The 21,226-nt window shown below is 57.2% G+C and overlaps 1 protein-coding gene across 3 annotated transcripts; it reads left to right on the top strand.

Moving 5' to 3' along the window:
- The first annotated feature begins 6,442 nt into the window (after positions 1-6,442).
- Positions 6,443-20,918, top strand: MDFI (MyoD family inhibitor). 3 transcript variants are annotated; one of them, XM_065912893.1, is made up of 6 exons: positions 6,443-6,625; positions 6,760-6,889; positions 7,968-8,045; positions 13,912-14,097; positions 17,031-17,255; positions 20,209-20,918. In XM_065912893.1, the coding sequence occupies exons 2-6, from the start codon at positions 6,817-6,819 to the stop codon at positions 20,463-20,465; spliced, it is 819 nt and encodes a 272-aa protein (XP_065768965.1). In that variant the 5' UTR covers positions 6,443-6,625; positions 6,760-6,816; the 3' UTR covers positions 20,466-20,918. The 3 variants fall into 3 exon arrangements, with proteins under 3 accessions (XP_065768965.1, XP_065768964.1, XP_065768966.1); XM_065912892.1 differs by having other exon boundaries at positions 6,760-6,846; XM_065912894.1 differs by lacking the exon at positions 7,968-8,045 and having other exon boundaries at positions 6,760-6,846.
- The last annotated feature ends 308 nt before the right edge of the window (positions 20,919-21,226 follow it).

A 21,226-nucleotide genomic window follows, 5' to 3' on the forward strand; every position in this document is an offset into this window, starting at 1 on the left:
CTGCTGCCCGCCCCCTTCTCCTGTTGCCTTCAATCTTTCCCAGCATCAGGGTCTTTTGCAGTGAGTCGGCTCTTCACATCGGGTGGCCAAAGTATTGGAGATTCAAGTTCAGCATCAGTACTTCCAGTGAACATTCAGGGTTGATTTCCTTTAGGATTGACTGGTTTGAACTCCTTGCTATCCAAGGGACTCTCAAGGACCACAATTTGAAAGCATCAGTTCTTCGGCAATCAGCCTTTTTATGGTCCAATTTTCACATTCATACATGACTACTGGAAAAACCATTGCTTTGACTCTATGGACCTTTTGATATCTCTGCTTTTTAACACACTGTCTAGGTTTGTCACAGCTTTCCTTCCAAGGAGCAAGCATCTTTTAACATCATGGCTGCAGTCATTGTCCACAGTGATTTTAGAGCCCAAGAAAATAAAATTTGTCACTGCTTCCACTCTTCTCCCTTCTATTTGCCATGAAGTGGTGGGACCAGATGCCATGATCTTAGTTTTTTGAATGTTAACTTTTAAGCCAGTTTTTTCACTCTTCTCCTTACCCTCATCAAGAGGTTCTTTAGTTCCTCTTCACTTTCTTCCATTAGAGTGGTACCATTTGCATATCTGAGGTTGTTGATATTTCTCTCAGCAATCTTGATTCCATCTTGTGATTCATCCAGCCAGGCATTTCACACGATGTACACTGCATAGAAGTTAAATAAATAGGGGGACAATATACAGCCTAGTCAGATATACAGGAACTCACTATACTTCCACTCAATTTTGCTGCAAACCTAAATCTGCTCTAAAAAATAGTCTTTTTTATTTTAATCCAAATGCTGGCACTGTCCAGAAAATTTTAACAGATTTACTTATAATTGTTATAAACTTGAATTACTAAGCAAAAAGTAGTTTGGAGGCCTGTGCATGAAGATGTTTATACATGATTAACAGCAGCTTACTCCAGGAGTTGGTGATGAACAGGGAGGCTTGGCATGCTGCAGTCCATGGGGTCACGAAGAGCTGGACATGAATGAGCGACTGAATTGAACTGAATGCAGCTCAGAGTTACTTAACTTACTGGGGGATGAAGAAGATTTATCCAGGAGTAGAGGATCAGTGATAACCTAAGTCCTCCTGGTGCTAGAGAAGACTCTTGGACTGCAAGGAGAGTCAATCCTAAAGGAAATCAACCCTGAATATTCACTGGAAGGACTAATGTTGAAGTTGAAGCTCCAGTGGCCACCTGATGCAAAGAGCTGACTCAATTAGAAAAGATCTTGAGGCTGGAAAAGATTGAAAGCAAAAGGAGAAGGGAGTGGCAGAGGATGAAATGGTTAGATAGCATCACCAGCTCAGTGCACATGAATCTGAGCAAACACCAGGAGATAGTGGACAGGAAAGCCTGGCATGCTGGAGTCCATGGTGTCACAAAGAGTCAGACATGACTTGGCCACTGAACAACAAGAGGATCGGTGATGACTTGAGGCCCCTCCCACTCCCCCAGGAAAGATGGAGCTGAAGGGGAGGCTGTGGGGCTCAAGCAAGTTACTTAACCTCCTGTGCTTCTGTCTCTTCACCTGTGATATGAGCAAAATACTGGTATTTAATATAAATTGATATTTAATGTCATGACTATTAAACTGGTTAATTCATGCAAAGTGCTGTGATCTGTGCCTGTCGCATAGTAAGCACCATATAAGGATTTGAAACAAGACTCAGAAACAAGACTCATGAAACAAAACTCAGAACAATGGACACGTACGTGCCCTGTGAGGCTCCCCTCGTTTTGGGGATGAATGTCCAGGAGCGCAGTGCCGGGCACAGGACCTACCATTTACTGAAGGCTGTGATGTTGTACCAGGTGGTCATTTAATTTCTCCCCAGTTGTGGGATGGCAACAGTACTCTTGGGTTCACACAACAGAACTGGAAGCTCAAATAATTCAAATGACTTGTCCCAAATCACAGAACTAGGTAGAAGGGGCTGAGCCAAGATGCAGATTGGGTCTCCATGACACCAAACCAAGCCCCACTCTTTCGAGGCTATCAATTACCAATGCTTCAGAGGAGAGGAGCAGGACCACGCCTCCATCTCTGGTAGCCAGCTTGGAGGTGGGGGACACCTTCAAAGAAAATCACAGTTCTCCCTCTGTGGTAAAGGCCCTGTCAGGGATCAGAACGATCACTGCACTGGGCTTCAGAAATGTGGTTCAAGGAACTTCCCTGGTGGTCCAGTAGTTAAGACTCCACACTTCCAATGCAGGGGGCAGTTCAATCCCTGGTTGGGCAACTAAGATCCTGCATACCACGTGGCATGGCTAAAAAATAAAAAAAGAAATGTGGTACAAGTCCCAGTTCCACTCCATACTAGTTGTGTGGCCAGGGGCAAGTCATTTCACCTCACTGTGCCTTGGTTTCCTCATCTGTAAAATAGGGATAATAGCTATCTAGACTGTGTGGGTATTAAAGGAAGCAACAAATCTAGAACCGTCCAGCAAGGGGCTGGCATACAGAATATATCCAACTCGTGTGTACTGAACCACTGTCTCCTGATCACCAAGAATAAAGAGAGGAACAGAAGCAGGCCTGGGACCCAGAGCTCCCCTCCCACTTTCACATGCCATGTCCTCCAGGAAGGAGCGGGAGGTGAGAGCCCCATCCTCCACGGTGCTCATCAAGGACAGCGACCCGTCAGGGCACTCAGTTCCTATCCAGCCCTCCCCCCATGACACACCAGCACTCCCCCTTGGACGCAAGCCCTCTGCAGGGAGGTTGCGCCACAGTGGCTCACCCCCCACTCTCCAGGGCACGGAGACCACAGCTGTGGTCCAGCTGCGGAACCCAGCCCAGCCACCGACTGGTCCCGTGCCAGCGACAGGAAGCCGGGAAGAGCCGTACATGCCTGCGGGACGCTGGGGAGGGGTGGACGCCGGGGGCTGGAGCCAGGCCAGGCTCTGTGATCAGATTGTGTGGAAAGGAGCCGACAGGAGAGCTGTGCAGCGTGACTGTCACCATTCACTGTCTGGAGGGCTGTGGGGGTAAGGGGGTGAGGAAGAGCCCCGGGAGGCAGGAAAGAGCACTGAGTTGGGAGTCAGGAAAACTGGCACTTGGTAAGCATTCACCACCAACTCACTGTGTGACTTGCATTAGCCCCTTCCCCTCTCTCTGGCCCCTTGTTTTCCCATCTGCGAAACTGGAAATACACATGGAGCTGCCTGTGTCAGACCCAGTTCTAGGGAGTACCCTAGGAGACAAAGCAAAGTTCCCTCTCCCCTGGAGCTTTCATTCTACTAGTCAACAAGCAAGTGCATCAATAGGAAAATAGGTGAAAGGTTTATAAAGGATAATAAAGTGGTGGGAGGGGACAGAGAGCAAGGGGTCTGGGATGGCCTCTCTGCAAAGATGACCTAAGTAGAGGAGACGAGGAAGGGGGCCAGGTGAATAGCTAGAGGAAGCACACTCTGGGCAGAAGGGGGAGCAAGTGCAAAGGCCCTGAGGCAAGCACAGGACACAAGCTGAGAAAACAACCTCAGGAAGCAGCAAGGCTGGAAAGAAACGAGTGAGGGGGAGACGAAAGTGAAGGCAGGTGGAGCCCAGCTCTGGGAGCCTGAAGGCCATTGTGAGCACTTTGCATTTGACTCTGAACTGGAGCCCCAGGAAAGCTAGGCCTGGGCTTGTCTGAAGAGCCCATTGGTGTTGTGAAGTTGCGGCTGGAGGTGGTGGAACCATCTTCAGCCTCTACTCATTTACTCTGGGGCCCCAGTCAGGTCCTTCGGGAGGAGAAAATAATAGGCCAAGGACAAGGGTGAGGTGTGCAAGGCCTAGAGTGAGTGAGGCTCAGGTGTGAAACATTAAGGGAGCAGCAGCAAAAAAAAAAAAAAAAAAAACCCTCGGTAATTAACATAAAACAATATTTTCTGACAATATATCTAAAAATTGAAATTAATGCAAAAAATCTATAATGAACAAAATGCCAACATTTTAAATGAAGACAGGACCTAAACCTGAACTTTCATGATCCCATCTCACTCGTTCCACTTTAATCTCAGCACTGGTTCCAATAAAACTATTTATAAAAATAGGCAGCTAGCTGGCAGGGCTGTAATTTGCTGATTTGCTTTTTAATATTGAATTACAATGCTTTTTATATTGGCATCTTCCTAAATTTCGCACCCCAGCAGACTCTCCCAGTTACCTCATCCTAGTCCTGACCCTGGATAGCACTGAAACTATTAAGGTCCACATGGAGGGTCCCAATGCATTCCTCCTGAGGCTCAGAGAGGTAAACAGACTTCCCAGGAAAACAGGTAGATGGTGGAATTGAGGTCTGGAGCTGGAGTCCCATGCCAAGGCCCACCACCTTGTCATCACGCCATACTGTGTCCTGTCCTGGAAGGCCGATTTTAATTAGCTGGTGTTTTTGTTTTCATTTTCCCAACTTTTTATTCAAGTATAATACTCATATATATTTTAAAAAGTGCCTGCACTATAAATGTTCAGCTTGCTGAATTTTCACACACTGAGCACACCTGTATAATCAGTATGTGGGATTAAATTTAAAGCCTGTTTTTACATTTCCAACAAACCAGACACATTACTTGGTGCTGGGCCAGAGTCAGAGGATTCCTGATCTCAAGCAGGTGATTTCAGAGACTGGGAGCCTGGGAGGATCCAGAGTTTAGGGGCTGGGGATAGAGACTGAGGAGCAGGGTGGGGGTGGCGGGGGGGCTAATGTTTCAGGGCTGGGGTCTGCGGTTAGGGAGGGGCCGCACATGCAGAAGAGGAGAGAGACAGTGGAGGCTGTCCTGGAGACAATGTCCACCCCCCGCTTCTGTCCTTCCACTTCCAGTCTTGGAGGCGGATGAGGCCAAGCTCCGGGGCCCAGGTAAACCGGTAAGAATGCTGCAGTCGCCAAGCCCCGCGGGTGCGTCCAGGTGACTCAGCCTTTGCCAGGAAAGGGGAATCCGCCCCGCTCCCCAGAACTTCCAGACAGCAGCCTGATCCGGGCTGGCTCCCGGGGCTCCAGGCCGGGCTCCGCAGCAGGCAGCCCGGCCCCGGGAGTGGGACCCCTTCCTCCCCACCCGGGGGACCCCCACTTCCGGCCGGAGCCACCTGGGCTCATCGCGGGGACGCTGCCTCTTGGCGGCGAGAGACGTGGGGGCCACAGTGGTCCTGGCTGCGACGGCGCCACGAGGACCTTTGAGCATCGTTAAGTAGCTACTGCGCGGGGGCTGGGGAACTTCGAGAAGAGGCTCTGGGTCCCTAGCTCGGCCCCGCGTCCCAGCCCCGGCTTCAAGCCCGGGCTTGGAAGGCGGAACCGGGAGAACTGGCCTGGCGCCGCCGCCGCCGCCTCCCTAATTGCTCACCGGCCCTCGTGGTGGGGAGCCCAGACGCGGCTCCCGGGCGTCCTCGGTCTAGCGTGGCCCAGACGCCATCAACCCAGCGGGCGGCCCCACCTGATGGTCTCCGGGCCCGCCCAACCCTCACCCGGTGGGCCGCAGGCTCCACGCCTCCCCCTTCCTCGGGGACCCGGTGCCAAGCTAGGGTCCCCGAACTACCCCCCACCCCCACCCCCATCACGACTGTCGGGTCGCAGCTCCTTCCTACCCCAGCCCTGAAGAGGGATCCAGCTCCATTCCAGACGGGTCGCCCGGCTGCCCCTCCCCCCCCACCCCCCGAGGGGCTCACTCTCTCCTCTTTCCCAAGCACCCCGCAATTTGGAAGGCCTCGGATTTCAGTGTGGAGCCAAATGAAGGGCTGAACTCCAGAAACCTCTCTGCCTCCAAAGCCGGGTTTCTGACCCAAATTCCCACGTGCGGCTGGTGGGGGTGGGGGAATCAGTGATGCTGAGGGCTGCTCTTGGGACGCGAGAGGCTCGAATGTCACCAACCGGATTTCCCGAAGCGATAGCTTCTGGCGGAGTGGGCACCCGGTCTGTGCCACAGCTTAGGACCGCGGGCGAGGACCGAGGGAGTGAGCGAAGCGTGCCTGAGAAACTCGATCACTCCCACTTTTGGGACAACGAGATTTGGGGGCCACAAATATTCAGACAATTGGCACGAGGTAGTTGTGATCACCGTGGTTTTTCTCTCTCTCTGGTTCTCTTGCTTTTTCCAAAACTTCTGCAGAGTTTAGCGTAGGCGAAGGGGAACTCGCGGCCCCCTTTGCAAGCCTCCCGGGGAGCTGGGCCTGGGAGGGGGGCGGAGATTTGGGGAGACTGGGGCCCAGCTCCGAGAGCGCGGAGGAAACGCGTGGAGCCGGCTTCCTGTGGGGGCTCCGGCCGCGGCGCCCCGCGGACAGACGTGTCCGGCCCAGGCAGCGCCTAGCCGGGCGCGGGGGAAGGGACGTGGGGGGGGGGGGGGTGCCTGGGAAGGCGAGGAGGGGGCGGGGAGAGGGTGGGCGGGAGAGGAGGGGAGGGAACAGGCGAGGCGAGCCGGGGAGGAGCGAGGGGGCTGCAGGGAGAGGAGGCGAGAGGAGCGCGCTGGCGCCGAAATGCGAGAAAGGACCGAGTGAGAGGGGAGGGGCGCGGAGAAGCCGAGTGGCCCCTGGGCTGGGGCGCCCGCGGCCGGTGTGCATGGCAGGCCCCGCGCGGTGACCCCCGCGAGGCGAGAGAGCGGCGCGCAGCTCCCTAGAGTAAGTCAGTCCCGGACCGAGCCGGGAGGGGGGTGGGTGCGCGGCTGCCGGGGGATCGCCCCCTGCCCCGGCCCCTTTTCCCGGCGCGCGCGCGCGGACCTTCCGCCCCATCCGCTGAGCCCCGTTTCTCGCAGGTCCCGGGCCGATGTCCCAGGTGAGTGGCCAGCCCCCGCCTCACTGCGACGCGCCCCATGGAGCCCCCAGCGCAGCCCCGGGCCCAGGTAGGAACCAGGGATGCAGAACAAGACCGGACGGGAGCGAGGGGTAGGCGGCTGGGGGAGGGTGGCTGGTAATTCTCCCCCCTCCTCTTTGAGAAGTGGGGAGACGGTTCGGGGGAGCTTGAGTGGAGGTGGGGGCGAGAAATCTGGGAAGCGGGGACCCGGTCCAAGGAGAGTGGAGGGCTGGGACGATGGGGGCAGGGCCCGAACGGAGGCGGCGGCCGCGCCAAGTTGGCTCCAACTTTCCCCACTCCCAACACCAGACACACACACACCGCAGTGTCTGTCTGTCCGTCTGGGGTTTGTGTCCTAACCGTTTCTGCCCAGTGTGTAAATATTTATGGGGGCCTCAGGCGGAGGTGGGGGGTGTCTGAGTCTTTCTCTCCTTCCCTTCCCCCATCCTAGCCGGAGCCTAGCGCTTCCCGAAAACTTTTGTCCACAGCAAGCGGCTGCAGGATCGCCCCTCCCCTGCTTGCCATCTCGACTCGCTCGCCTTCCTCCTCCCCACCCGGGCCTGGCCAGCCCCTGCCACTCCTACCCTGCTTGCACACACAGACACACACAGGCATGCACACACACGCAGAGTTTCTCTCTCCCTCACCCCTCTCCTTCTCTCTCTCAGGCACTCACCCCAACCAAGTGCCCACCACTCAAGTGAACTGTCCCTTCCCGCAGACACAGGACCTGTAACCTCCCTATGATTATGCCTGCAGGATCCTCCCCCCTCCCAGGGTTTGTGACTCCCTAAGGGGGCCTGGAAAGGGGGCAGGGGCCGTGGGGAGTCTTGGTGATGTGGCTCTGTGTCCACCTTCTCACCATACACATGTCCGCTGAGGCTCCCAGTGGATAGCAGGGACGGGGAGAAGTCAGGGACATCTGGGGTTTGTTGGGGAAGGCGGAAGGGTGGTGGGCAGGAGGACAGGCCCGGATGTCATGCCTTTAATCCCAGTTCTAGGTTAGTCTGATCATCTGCCTTCCTCTCACCCAGCCCCATTTGCCCTTTCTCCCCTCTTTGAGTCTCCAAATAATGGAGGTCTCATCCTGGACCTCTGACATGAACTCCCTGCGTGGCCTTGGACAAGTTTCTTCCTCTTTCTGACCTCAGTCTTCACATCCACCCACAGGAACTGGTCTACCCATTTGGAAAGGCCCAAGGCTACCTGGTGTGGACGCTGGCCCTTTGGAGACCCAGGGCTGTGGAGGTGGGGGAGCGGGGGCGTCTAAAGTGGTGGGAGGGAAAGTGGCAGACGGCTGACCAGGGGCCTACATACATGAAACCAATGTGTCTGCTCCGCATCCCGCCAGCCCTCAGACTGCCCCCCTAAATGTGGGGGCCCTGGAGTAGGGACTTCTGGGGTATAAACTCCTTCAGGAACAGGGCTCCTGGAGCCTGGGGGGAGAGCTCAGGGCAGGGGTCTGGGAAGGCTCTTTCTATCTCTTGCTCCTCTCTTGGCCTCCTGCTTCTCCATGTCTCTCCCGTCTCCCCTGCCTTCTACCCCGGCTTATCCATCTTCTCTGTTCCCTCCTCCACTCCCTCCTTCCAAGACCCCCTCTCCTGTGTGACCCATCCCCGCCCCAGCAGAGGGGAGGAGGGGCTGAATGTGTTGGAGCCTGGAGCCGGGACAAGGGCCAGGGTGGGCCACTGGGAGGGCTAAGTCCTGGGCTGTAACTTGAGGCCCGAGCCCCAGCAAGCCCCCTCCCCAGCCTGGGCAGGGCCAGACAATGTGGCTTTCATAACACGAGAAGGCCTGGCTCTGCCGCCTTGGGAGATTGAGCCTGCTGCCCAGGAAGCCCAAACCGCAGGAGACCCAGCCAAAACCCCACAGACGCCTGAATCCGAGACCAGAATCCCCCACGCTCCCTGCTGAGCGCTGACAGAATAGCCAGGCTACCCCTGGGGGCCCTGCAGGCTCTCAAGTCAGCCCTTCCCTCAGCTGCCCAGGATGCAAACTGGGGTGCAAGGGGACCCAGGGCAGCTCTGGTCAGGGGCGGGTGGCCAAGCCCCTACTCCCTTGGCTCCCCCAGTGGCCTCCTCCCCCTCCAGCCCTGAGAGCCCCAGGAGCCTGGCTCCCTAACCCACATCAAATTTCTGTCCAGCACTGGGGCGTCACATTCCTGCTCTTGGTTCTGAAGTGAATTTCCTGGGGAATTGGAGCTTTTAGACCTAAAATAAAGCCAACCGGACCCAGCCTAACCAGTCAGCTCAGGCCGTCTCCAGTCCTTCGCCTGGCGGCCTGGGCCTGTGTCCCACGTGTGTATCAAGCAAATCCACCTTCTTACTGTCTGGGTGCCAGGCGCCAACCCTAATTCTCACCTTCTGGTTCTCTCGCCTCCTCCCAACCTGGGGCATTCTAGACTCCAGAACTCAGTCCTCACCATCAGACATTTGCTAAGTGCCACTGGGGGTGCGAAAATGACACTGACGTCGCCCCAGGGGAGTGAGCTGGGGAAGGCTGCAGTCCGGTTGAGGACCCACGCTTCACTCCCAGTTACAGTTTACAGCAGGGAGCTCTGGGTGCTGAATCCTCAGGAAGTGGCCACTCCGAGGAGGGACTGTTGGCTCGAGGGTCAGGGAAGTCTTTCTAGAGGAAGAGGTGAACCTCCGGCTGGGTCGGGAAGGGTGATTGGATTTGGGGAGAGGGGAAGGGTAGCACCTTCTGATCCAGAGGGACAATAGAAGCCTGGATGGATTGGGCAGAAGGCCCAGTGGTGGCCTGAGACCACGGAGAGGTCAGTCGACCTGGAACACAGGATCCTGTCCATTGATTAGGTTGAAGATGTAGACTGAGACCTTGAATACCAGGTCAAGGAGGGACTGGGATGAAGGTCTCTAGTCACTGTTCTCTGAGCAGATCAGATCCCAGCTGTCTCTGCAGGGACAGTTGGAGCTCCAGAGGGAGAGTTCCCGGGGGAGCGGGCTTGGCTGGAGGCAGCATGGGAGCTCGAGGACGTGGGTCTTGTGGGCACTTTCCAGGCCTGGGCTGAACCCATCTCACATGGAAGAGGTCCCCCCAACTCCTTCTTGGTCCAGGAATGGCAAGCAAAGGGAGCACACAGTGTCCGGCTGAAGCTCGAGTCTTTCCACTTCCCTCTCGGGCTTATGGATTTAAACGTGACCTTTCCACCCTCTTCCTGGGCTGTCTTTCCAGGACTCAGGGCATTTCTGTGCCAAGGATGAGAGTATGTCGAGGCATAGGGGCCCTTGCCTTTCTGCATTTTCCCCTTGGAGATGGAGACTCTTGAGAGAGGTGTAGGACTGGGGCTTCTGCTCAGAGATGCCTACAGCATGGCTGGCTCCTAGTATACAATTATCTTATTTTTAATCTATTATTATTATTATTTTGGCTGCATCTCGAGGCATGTGGGAGGTACAGAGTCCTAATCACTGGAGTGAGTGAGTGATAGTCACTCAGTTGTGTCTGAGTCTTTGCAACCCCATGGAGTACAGCCTGCCAGGCTCCTCTGGCCATGGAATTCTCCAGGCAAGAATACTGGAGTGGGTTGCCATTTCCTGGGAATTACCCCCTGTGCACATTAGAAAAAAGTGGCTGTTTGATCAGATGGGGCAGATGAACCACTGGGTGAGTAGATGGCACCTCTAGGGAGGGTGGAACCCCAACCAGGGATTCTCACACCACCCCCACCCTGGGCAGCTTCATGCCCAACTTAAGTTGTTTGTCCACCCAGTGGCCTTTGCTGGCCTCCCCACCCTCCAGAAGTTTCTCCTCAGAGATGTTCTCCCCTCTGGGGCCGAGCAGGGATCTCCTGGTCCCAAGAAGGATAATTAGGCTCTTTCGGCCTCTTGATGGTTGGCCCCAGGGGCCCCACCTCTTATCTGGCTTTGCTGCTCCGTGTGCTCGCAGCAAGAGCTGTTTCTTGGTCCAGCATCTTGGCATCGCAGCCCCCAGGCCATCTGTCACCAGCAGACAAAGTCTCCCTGCCACTTCTTGTTCCTCCTCAGCCTGCTCCCCATCTCTGCGCCCTCTGCACAGTTTCCTCTTCTGCCCTCAGTGTTTCTCCTCCAGTGTCTGCTGGGTCCCCTCCGCTGCCCTTTGGCTCCAAGAAGTCTGTCTGTCTGTGTTTCCAGGTCAAGATAACTGGACTGGATTTACTTTCCTCCCTGGTTTCCTTCCAAGGTCTGATGCTCACCCCAGAATGGCAGGCTTCCTGCAGGAGGGGCCTCCTCGGGACCTCGTCTGGGCTCTCTGTAGTTTCCTGTTCCCACTAGATTCAAGGTCACCAGCCCTGTAGGTGACTGTGAGGAGCCCAGAGAGTGGCAATCGACATGTCGGGGAGGAGGGCTGGGGTGGAGACCGGTCTCCTAATCCTGCTTTCTCAATTTCCTCCCTCTCCAACCCTGGGGGCCCAAGAGAGCTGCAGGCTCGACTCCTTCCACTCCAAGAGTAACAGTGTCACCTGTGTGTGCCCTGATGACCTCAGGAGAAAGCCTGGGATGTGACCACAAGGCCCGCCACGCAATTACTCTATCTTCCCTCGTTCACACTGCAGCTGTTCATGCTGGGGTCTGCTGCTGGTCTCAAAATGTCCTTTCCCTCTTCTTTGCTGACTGATTGATTATTCAAGACCTGATATGGGCATTGCCTTCTCCAAGAAGCTTCCTAGACTTGCACACAAGTGTGTGCTATGACCCTTGTGTGACCCTGCTGTGACCCTTGCCCTTCAGTGTGTGTGACTGTCACCCACCCCCACCCCAGCAGAGAACTCCTGGGTCAGTGACCTGGTCTTTCTCACTGTGGTCCACCCAGTGCTTGACGTATTGGGAGGTGCGTCGTCACTGTCACACCAAACAGCACAGGAAGGAAGGAGGAAAGGAAGGAAGGAAGAGGAGAGAGGTCGGGCAGGGGATGGGCGGTGGAAGCGTCTGGGAGCGGCCCCCTGCGTGCCAGGTACTGCTGGGGGCTCCATTTACTCTTTGAAACCCCAAGGGACAAGCATGTTTGTCCCCTTTTCATTCAAGGTGACCTAAGTCCTAGTAACTTGCCCAAGCTGGTATCCGGTAAAAACCAGGGCTTGGGTGTTCCAGCTCCTGGCTTGGGGCTCTGTCATTCCAGTGCCTGGGAGGGTCAGCACTCCCACTTCCGGGCTCTGGCAGGACGCCTCTGGGGCCAGAGGCTGGAGCTGGGCAGCCCCCTCCCTTCCTGGGAATTAGAACTCAAGTTGTGAGCCTCCCTCTCAGCTTGGTCTTGGCCTCCAGCGTCCCCTCTGCACCACTGTAGATCAGGCTCTACCTCGAGGCGGGCAGCCTGACTTCTCCTTGGGGGTCGTCTCTGCTCCCCTGCTCCCCCTAGTCCCAGCCTTGCGATCTTCCAAAAGCCACTTGTCCTCCTATTAGCCAGTGAGAGGAGCTTAAGGAATGGATGGGGCTGGAGGAACGCACCCCCTGCCTCCCTGGGCACCAGGAGGGGTTCCCAGCACATGACTGCCACCCTTCAGGGGTGGCTGGAGCCCCAGTGCTCCCTCCTGCCTGTCCCAGCTCCCAGCTCCAGGCAGGGCCAGTGATTTCCCTGGGCAGGTTGGAGCAGCACGCCTGCTGCTCTCTGCAACCTCCATGGGGCCCCTGGAGCCTCCACACCCTGGCCGTGGGGGGCCAGAGTCTTTGGAACAAGGATCATCCAGGGGTCTCTGAGCCCCTGGATCGTCCCCTCCCCTCCAGATGCTCCCACCCGCTAGACCCTCGTGCCCAACCTGAATTGCTCCCTCTTATATCTTCCCGCCCCATCTTCCCCTGCCCTCATTTGGAGACAACTCAGAGAAAGACCCTGTCCCTAAGGCCATCTGTGCTCTGCGGTCGGCTCCACTGCTGTCTCTGAGACTGGCCTGTGTCTCTGTCCCTGCGGATGTGTCTCGTGATCTCTACGTGGTGTGGACGGGTGGGCGCTGACCTCTCACTGTCTGGATTTCATCAGCCTTTCTCGTCGTCTTTCTCTGTGGCTCCCTGTGTGGCTCTCCTCTCTCTGAGCCCTTCGGTTTCCGTTTCCATCTCCCCTGCTCCCATCAAGGCTTGGGGGAAGGGGCACCCTCTTGGGGTGCCCCTGTCATTCCCACTGAACAACCTGAGGGCTGATGGGAGGCCCAGGCTGCACCCCGTCATTGCCCCTCCTCTGCCCCTGGCCCGGTGACCCCAGGCCTCACCTTCTCCTGTCCACCCTCAGGCTTTCCCATGCCTGGTCACCTTTCTGCCTCCCTGCGCCACCTCCCAGCCCCCAGAACTTTTCTCCCCTGGACCCAGCCGGCCCTGATCCTGCTGCCTTAGGAACTGTGGGTTTGAAGGTGTCTCCATGTCTGCCTTCCGCCCACCCTGGACAGAGGGACCAAGCCACTTACTGTAATTACATGTGGCTGCCGGCCACCTCTTCCAGCCCTCTTGGGCCGTCTCCCTGTCTCTCTTCCTGCCTGGAGCCCCTCCGCCTCACCCCAGGCTTCTCCAACTCTTTCTCGTGCTCTCGTCCTCTCTCTCTGCCCTGGTTTCTCACCATTTCTCCATCTGTATCTTGCTCCCTCTCCATCGCCTCTGCCTCTGGCCCCATCTTTATCTTTCTCTCCATCGCTGACTTGCTCTCAGTTGCTGCCTGTCCTGGGCTGTCTGTCACTGGGCGTCTACGTGCCTGGTCTCTCGAGTTCTGATGCACTGTCTCTCTTCGCTTCTACCTTTCACATCCTCCTGATTCTTTCTCTGTCCACGTCACTCTGGATGCCTGTTCCTATCTCCCCGTCGCTGACCGTCTGTTCTCTCCTGCGCTGTGTCTCTGCCTCCTTCCCCCACTTTCCTTTGTACCGTGCATCTCTGGCCCCCTCCCTGACCACACACACACACACACACACACACACACACACACGTGCACACACCCTTGCTCGCTCACAGGCTGTGGTTTGAGAACTTTCTTATTTTAGAGGCTGGCACCGTTACCAGATAGGGTAAGGGCTGGGTAGCTGGTACAGAGACCAAGAATGAGGGCTTAGGGCATTCTGGGCTGCGGGGAGGGGACCAGGGCTGGGCCAGCCGGAGGGCACCAGGAAGATGTCCCTCAGTCGCCTGCTTTTTTCTAGCCCAGACCCCATCACTCCTTCCTGGGCTGGAGGTAGTGACCGGATCTGCTCACCCCGCGGAGGCAGCGCTTGAGGAGGGCTCCCTGGAGGAAGCCGCGGCACCCTCCATGACCCAAGGCAATGACCCTGGGGCCCCCCAGGCCCTGGACAGCACTGACCTCGACGTCCCCATAGAAGCTGTGACACGTGAGTCCTAGGGGTCCGGGCTTTGGGGTGGCAGTGGGCGGGGGTCACTCTAGGGAATCCAATACAGATGGGCTTTGGGTGCCCATGGGAGCCTAGCAGTGGGCCCGGACCTTGAGGTGTGGGCGATGGAAAGGTGTAAGACATCGTCACTGTCCCTGCTGTCTAGGAGGAGGACATCCACATCATTTCTATCCACAAAATGATTCAGATAAAATTAGTTCAGAATGAGTGTGGACAGGCAGGCAGTGTGGTTCAGGATGAGAGCGCGTACAGCCTACAGAAGAGGGCTGGGGCTTGGGGGCAGGGAACCGGAGCCAGAGGCAGCCCAGCTTTCAGGGTGTCAAGAGCAAAATGGCAGGAGAGACTCTTCCAGTTGCTCTGGGTAGAAAGGAGCAAAACTCAGCTGTGTTCCTGGGTTTGGCTCTGTGTCTCCGAGGAGGTCCTGGAGGGGGAGAATTCGCCACCATCACCCTCAGAAGCAGGGGAAGGGGCTTCCAAAATCATTTTGTAATTGCCAGTAAGATCGGCAAAATCTATGGGACACATTGGTACTTTTAAACTTTCTATCCCTGTATGAGCTCTCGGGCTCTCCAAATCAGCCTGTAGTGAGGTAGCCGGATAGCTCTTGCCAAGCCCATTTTACAGATGAGGAAACTGAGGCTACCTCACTCTGGACACAGACTGGGCAGCTCAGGTGTCCTGGCCCAGGGCTCTGTCCTATGCCTGGCTGCCCTGCTGGCATGACAGAGTTGTGGAGCCGCTTTCAGGCAGGGCATTTGGGGTAAGCTGGACACCCTGGAAGTCAGGGTTACTAAATCCTGCTAGCACTCTGCCCTCGAGACACACCCACCAGCAGGACCGAGAGAAAGAGGTAAACGCCGTGGCCACGGAGGAGAGGGCCTGGATGGGACAGACGCTCCTGTGTCCATGGGTCCTGGGTGTTTGCTCTGTGACTCAGCCCCCACGGCCATGGCCACAGGCGAGCTCTGTGTCCGCCCAAATCTCCCGGGGCCCTCAGCTCACCACACACCCCCGCCTGGTCACTGTGCCTGTTTAGGCAGCAGGGCAGAGGGCACCGAAGCTGGCCAAGGACTCAGCTCAGTCATCCCCTCACCCCCCTATGGAGCCCAGAGGTGGGGGCAGGATGATTCAGGCCTGGCCACTTCCCATGGCCTTACCCCTGTTTACCCAGATGCAGGCACCAGCTCAGGGCCAAAGGCTCCTGGAGTGGCTCTGTCTCCCATCCTTTCCCTGACCCGCCCCCCACCCCAGCCCCGGTCTGTCCTCAGCTCCTTTCTCTCAATCTCCATCTCCTTCCCACTCCACTGCCTAGCTGTGGAAGCTCTGGCAAGTTTTACCCTCTCTAGGCCTTGGTTTTTTCATCTATAAAATGGGCTAGTAACAGCAATTCTGTTTGATGCTTAACGAAATTACTACACATAGGACTCTTAGCACTGTCTGGCACCTCGTCACAGCTCAAAACACATTGGCTACTAATTACAAGAGTAGTGATGGTTGTGGTAGTAGCAATTCATTCCTCAGCCCTTTGTCTCCCAACCTTTGCCCCCCTCCTCGCCCGTCTGCCCTTAGAATCCCACCTTTTAGCCTCCAGGCTGATCCTACCTCTGACCCTTACCTGTGTGACCTTGAACAGGTTTCTATACATCTCTGGGACTCAGTTTCCTCATCTGTAAAAGGATACTGCCCCATAGCAATACAGAGAACAATTCGCACCCCAAGTGCTCCGAACAGTGCCGGCATGCAGTGGGTGCCCGGCAAAGTGCTCACGCCATTCCTAGAAGGCCCAGCCCCCCCAGTCAGAGGAATCACTGAGGCCCCCTTCTGCTCCCTCAGCTTCCAACACCCCCCACTGCTCCCCACCTCGACATCTCCTGCCACAACCCAGACCCGGAGGTTTGGCCTGGATGGACCTGGGGATCCAGACCCCAGGGCCAGAGAGAAGGGAACGCCCCAGATTTACACATTTACTGAGGGTCTTCAGGGCCAGAGCGTCCTGCCCAGGAGTCAGGGGCCCTGATCAGAGGGGTCCTCGAACTCTTGTGACCCCTTCTCAGACTCCTGCCCTGACACACAGACACACACACACACACGCACACACACCCGCCTTCATCTTTTGGGGACAGAACCATGCCATCCAAGTGGGCAAACCTGAGTGAGGTGAGGGAATGCTCTCCGGGGCCATTTTCCCCACACCCCACTGATAAAGCTGGTTCAGTCCCTCAGTCTGGGATAGGGACCCAGGGTTCCTGGCTTCCGAGGTCTCCCTGCTGGCCTCCCTCTTCCCTCTCCTACTCCCCACCTGGACACCTAGGGCCGCTCAGCAAACTTTCTTCCAGCGGGGGCAGGGGAGCTGGGGGCGGAAGGAGCAGGAGGTGGGGGGGGGCTGCTGTGAGGAGCCCCCTGGATTCCAGGGCCAGGCGTTCATCTCCAAACAGATGTTTCCAATGAATCACCCAGCACTCAAAGGGCAGAAGCAGCTGGGGGCTTGGCAGGGGCCGAGGTGACGGTTAACTACTTCCCTGCTGCCCCTCCGCCCCTCTCCGCCACCACTCTTGCTAAAATCCCCGGACCCCCAAGAGCAGGAGAGTGGATTTCACATGGGCTAAGAAGGTGAGGTGCAGGCCCCTGCGCTTCTCCCCTCACCCACACCTCTGTCTGTTCTCGAATGACCCCTGGCCTGGAAGTCAGGGGCCAGGCTCCACTCGGAGAGGCTATTCCATGCTGCCTCTGGGCAAGTCATTTCTGCTCTCTGGGCCTCCATCTCCTCGTCTGCAAAAATTCAGATCAGCTAGGTAACCTGGGGTGTATCTAGGAACGAAGCCGGCAGGAGTCAAGCAGAGCCCTGGGAGACTGTGCTGGCCACCCCATCCCCCACCTCCTCCTCCATCGCCCTTTTCTCATCATCTCTCTAGGCCAGCCCCAGGGGAACCCCTTGGACTGCACCCCACTAATGGCGAATGGCTCTGGCCACCCCTCGGAGCTGGGCGGCGCCAGGCGGACGGGGAATGGTTCCCTGGGTGGCCCCAAGGCCCACCGGAAGTTGCAGACGCACCCATCTCTCGCCAGCCAGGGCAGCAAGAAGAGCAAGGGCAGCACCAAGTCCGCTGCCTCCCAGATTCCCCTACAGGCGCAGGAAGGTAAGCACCCCACTCCGCCTCCCCCAGGGAGAAGCCTCCAGAAGTCTAATGCGGGGAACGGCTGCAGCATCTTCAGCAGGCTGCTTAGAAGCACGGCGTCCTATCCCCACACCAGGCCCTCCAGATCCAAACCTCTGGGTGGGGCCCTGGAGTCTAGGTTTTAAGAAGCTCTCCAGGGAATCTGATGCAAGACTCTTAAAGCGGAGAACCTTGCAGAGGACACTTTTTGGATAAAGTGAGGCACATCTGAGCTCTCAAGACCACCCCTTCTCATCGCTCCTCTCTCAGAGTTGCTGTAGCAGGGAATGGAACCATCTGGGCTGGTCCAACCAAAGCCACCCCATTTCTGGAAACAGAAATTTTCCTTGAGGAATGGGCCATTTGACTAGTGAGAGCCCAACACCTAGCAGAATAAAATGATGCAGCATCAGATGCTTAATTGGGAGGAGGGTGGGGGTTGCAAAGTGCAGTGGGAGGTCAGAACACCTGGATACACCCACCATTGTTCCTGCCTCACAGAGGTCCTCTGGGGGGCTGCCCTGGGCAGTCAGGTCCCCCACCCCACAGGCGTGAGTTCAGCAAGGGTGACAGTTGCTGCTAACCCAGTGATGCTTGACCTTCACCCCAGAACTTTTAAGTAATTTCTCTCCATCTTGGGAGACTCTGGCTGGTCCTCTGCAGACAGAATTCAGTGTACACCTGAATTCAGTGTACAGAATTCAGTGTACACCTTTGCACACGACATATTCATAACTTTCACCCTTCCCCCCCAGAGCAGATTATGCCCAAGAGCCTTATTTATGAAGGGGATGTTCATGCAGTTAAAATGAACAGGGAGGCATTCCTTTGTGGTCCAGTGGCTAAGACTCCACGCTCCCAATGCAAGGGGCCTGGATTCGATTCCTGGTCGGGGAATACCACAAATAAGACCCAGCACAGCCAAATAAATAAATAAATATGTTTTAAAATGAAACAAAGTGAGCAGGGCATGACCTGTGAGCCAGGCACTGTGAGCTTTCACGAGAGACACAAACAGGTCATCTCACTCTGCGATAGGATAAATGAGGAGTGATGAAGTGAACACAGGGATACCCACACCAGCCCCGAAAGCTGGGGAGGGGAGTCTGGGAAGGCTCTGGAGGTGTCCGAGCAAGCCTTAAAGTACCAGTAGGAGGATCCAGCCACGGTGCCTTAGCGCGGAGGTGAGAACTGGCTCCTGCGGCTAGTTGATGAAGTTCCAGGGGAGGAGTGGTGGGAGGTGAGACTCCTAGTGGGGCTTCCAGATGGTGCTAGTGGTGAAGAACCCACCTGCCAACGCAGGAGACCTAAGAGACCTGGGTTCGATCCCTGGGCAGGCAGGAGCCCCTGGGGGAGGGCATAACAACCCACTCCAGTACTCTTGCCTGGAGAATCCCATGGACAGAGGAGCCTGGCGGGCTACCGTCCATGGGGTCGAAAAAGATTCCCTGCACACAGGACCGGGGTGTGGGCATCAGAGCCTCCATGGCAGGGTGAGACCCCCACCGGACCAGCAGCCTGTGCCAGGGGCCCGCCTGGTCAGGGGACCTGGACAAGCCCGTGGCCCGGCCCCTGGGAGGTGTGCCAGCCAGGCACCCTGGCCACACGCTGAGCGGTTCAGAGCCTGGGCTGCTGAGCCAGCGCTGCCATGTCCAGCTGGATGCCCAAGGGCGGGAGCATGCGCTAACTCCCTCCCCGTGTATTTATTTACTCAGCACCCACAGCGTGCCAGTGCTGGACGCCCGCCCTTTTCATGCTGGTGTTCTAGTAGGTGGCAGAGCTGTGTAAGCCACGTAAGGTGATGAGTCCTAGGCAGGGAGGCAGAACAGGCCTGCGTGATGGGATGGGGGTGCTGGGGTTGGGCGGGCAGCTTGCAGTATTGAAGAGGATGCTCGAGGAAGGCTTCACCGAGGGGAGACAATTGGGCAAAGGAGGAGGGGAGATGGAGTGAGCGGAGCAGGTCTCTGGGGCCAGAGCGCTGAGAGAACAAGGGGGCAGTGCCTGGAGGACGGGGAGCAGCCAGTGTGGCCGCGGCGGAGTGATGGGGGTCACTCAGCACTCTGGGCTTTTCCTCCCAGGGAAGTGGAAGCCACTGGAGGGTTCTGAGGGCGGGAGAGATGAAATCCAACAGAAGTCTTTCAAGGGTCCTCTGGCCTCTGTGTGAATGCAGGGGTGGCCAAAGGCAGGAAGTGGGGAGAGCAGTGAGGACGCTGTCGCTGGGCAAGAGCTGAGCAGAGTGGAAGGATTCTGCATAGATTATTAATTTATTTCACTTTTGTCTGCCCTGGGTCTTCATTGCTGTGCTCGGGCTTTCTCTAGTTGAGGGAGCAGGGGCTGCTCTCTAGTGATGATGTGCAGGCTTCTCATTGCTTCTCTTGTTGCAAAACCTGGGCTCTAAGGCACTTGAGCTCAGTAGCTGTGGTTCCCAGGCTCTAGGGCACAATTTCAGTAGCTGTGGTCCATGGGCTTAGTTGCTCCACAGCATGTGGGATCTTCCTGGACCAGGGATCCAACTGGTATCCCCTGCATTGGCAGATGGATTCTTGACCACTGGACCACCAGGGAAGCCCCTGGATCGGTTTTGAAGAGACTTCTCCGAGCCTCCGTTTCTTCATGTGTAGCGAGGGGTTGACACAGCTCCGCCTCAAGGAGTTGTTACAAGTTCAAATGAGTTTAATTCCTACACAACACTTAGAACAGGGTCTGGAACATACCCATCCCGGGTATGCTCATGAAAAAGAGAAACAACCGAGGGAGTCGGTCCCTCGGAAGCAGGGACTCCGGATCCAGGCTGCCGGGTTTCAGACCCTCGCTCCCTGTGACTTCCCTGTGCCTCGGGGTCACCTGGAAGGTGGGTCCCCCTTTCCCGGTGCCCGGGGAGGGCGGCACGCGTGTCATTCCTCACCGAGTGAGCCCCCGGCCCTCTCGCCCGCAGACTGCTGCGTCCACTGCATCCTGTCCTGCCTGTTCTGCGAGTTCCTGACGCTGTGCAACCTGGTCCTGGACTGCGCCACGTGCGGCTCCTGCAGCTCCGAGGACTCGTGCCTCTGCTGCTGCTGCTGCGGCTCCGGCGAGTGCGCCGACTGCGACCTGCCCTGCGACCTGGACTGCGGCATCCTGGACGCCTGCTGCGAGTCGGCCGACTGCCTGGAGATCTGCATGGAGTGCTGCGGCCTCTGCTTCTCCTCCTGACCCCTGCACGCTCCGGAGGCCGCCCCGTGTCCCTGGCTGTCACCCCAGGCCGCGCCGCCCCCTCCCCTGGGCCCCTCCCACCCGCCCTGCACCCTCCTGGAACCCCAACCCGGTGAGAGAGGGTGCCGGTCCTCCTTTCTCGTCTCCCAGGACCTGGTGGGGGGCGATGGGGGGGGACCACTCCTGGATCAGCTGCCAGGGCTGCCGAACACTGTGAAAGCTGGGGGAGGGGACAGGGACGTGTAGGGGGGCTGGGGCGCCGGGGCTGTGCGCTTCTCTACCTCTCACTGCCCCTGTGCCTGCCTCCCCTGCCGCCCATCCCAGGCTTCGAGGACAGCAAAATGTGAAAAGAAACACACCCCACCCGACCTCAGCCAAACCCCTCCCCAGTCCCCCTCCTGGGGTCTTGGTGGGGGGGCCTGACCCATACAGTGACCCCGGAGGGCAGGGCTGGCCTTGGGCCCAGGGTGGGGTGGGAGGGTGGAACGGTATAGAAAAGACTGGAAGGGGAGAGGGAGGGAATGGAGGGTGGGTCTGTTCTGTTTGTTGCTGTAAATAAAGATGTATGTCCATCTCAGATTTCCGCAGGACTCATGAGTAACAGCCGTGGACCAGGACTCTCAAAAGCCAACACTCCCACAGCCCTCCGCCTGCGCGCCCCCCCCCCCCAAATGAATAGGGCTTTCCTGGCTTCTGGGCCCCCTCCTTTGTTTTATGTCTTGCCCCGAGGGAAGGAAGGAAGGAAGAGGGGCACCCACTCC

The sequence above is a fragment of the Muntiacus reevesi genome, chromosome 20, assembly GCF_963930625.1.
Source record: "Muntiacus reevesi chromosome 20, mMunRee1.1, whole genome shotgun sequence".
NCBI classification, from domain to species: domain Eukaryota; kingdom Metazoa; phylum Chordata; class Mammalia; order Artiodactyla; family Cervidae; genus Muntiacus; species Muntiacus reevesi.

Coding starts and splice junctions, on each gene's coding strand:
- MDFI (XM_065912892.1), top strand. CDS start 6,771: ATGTCCCAGGTGAGTGGCCAGCCCCCGCCTCACTGCGACGCGCCCCAT. Junction 6,847..7,967: donor CAGCGCAGCCCCGGGCCCAG/GTAGGAACCAGG, acceptor ATCCACCCACAG/GAACTGGTCTACCCATTTGG. Junction 14,098..17,030: donor CCCCATAGAAGCTGTGACAC/GTGAGTCCTAGG, acceptor TCATCTCTCTAG/GCCAGCCCCAGGGGAACCCC.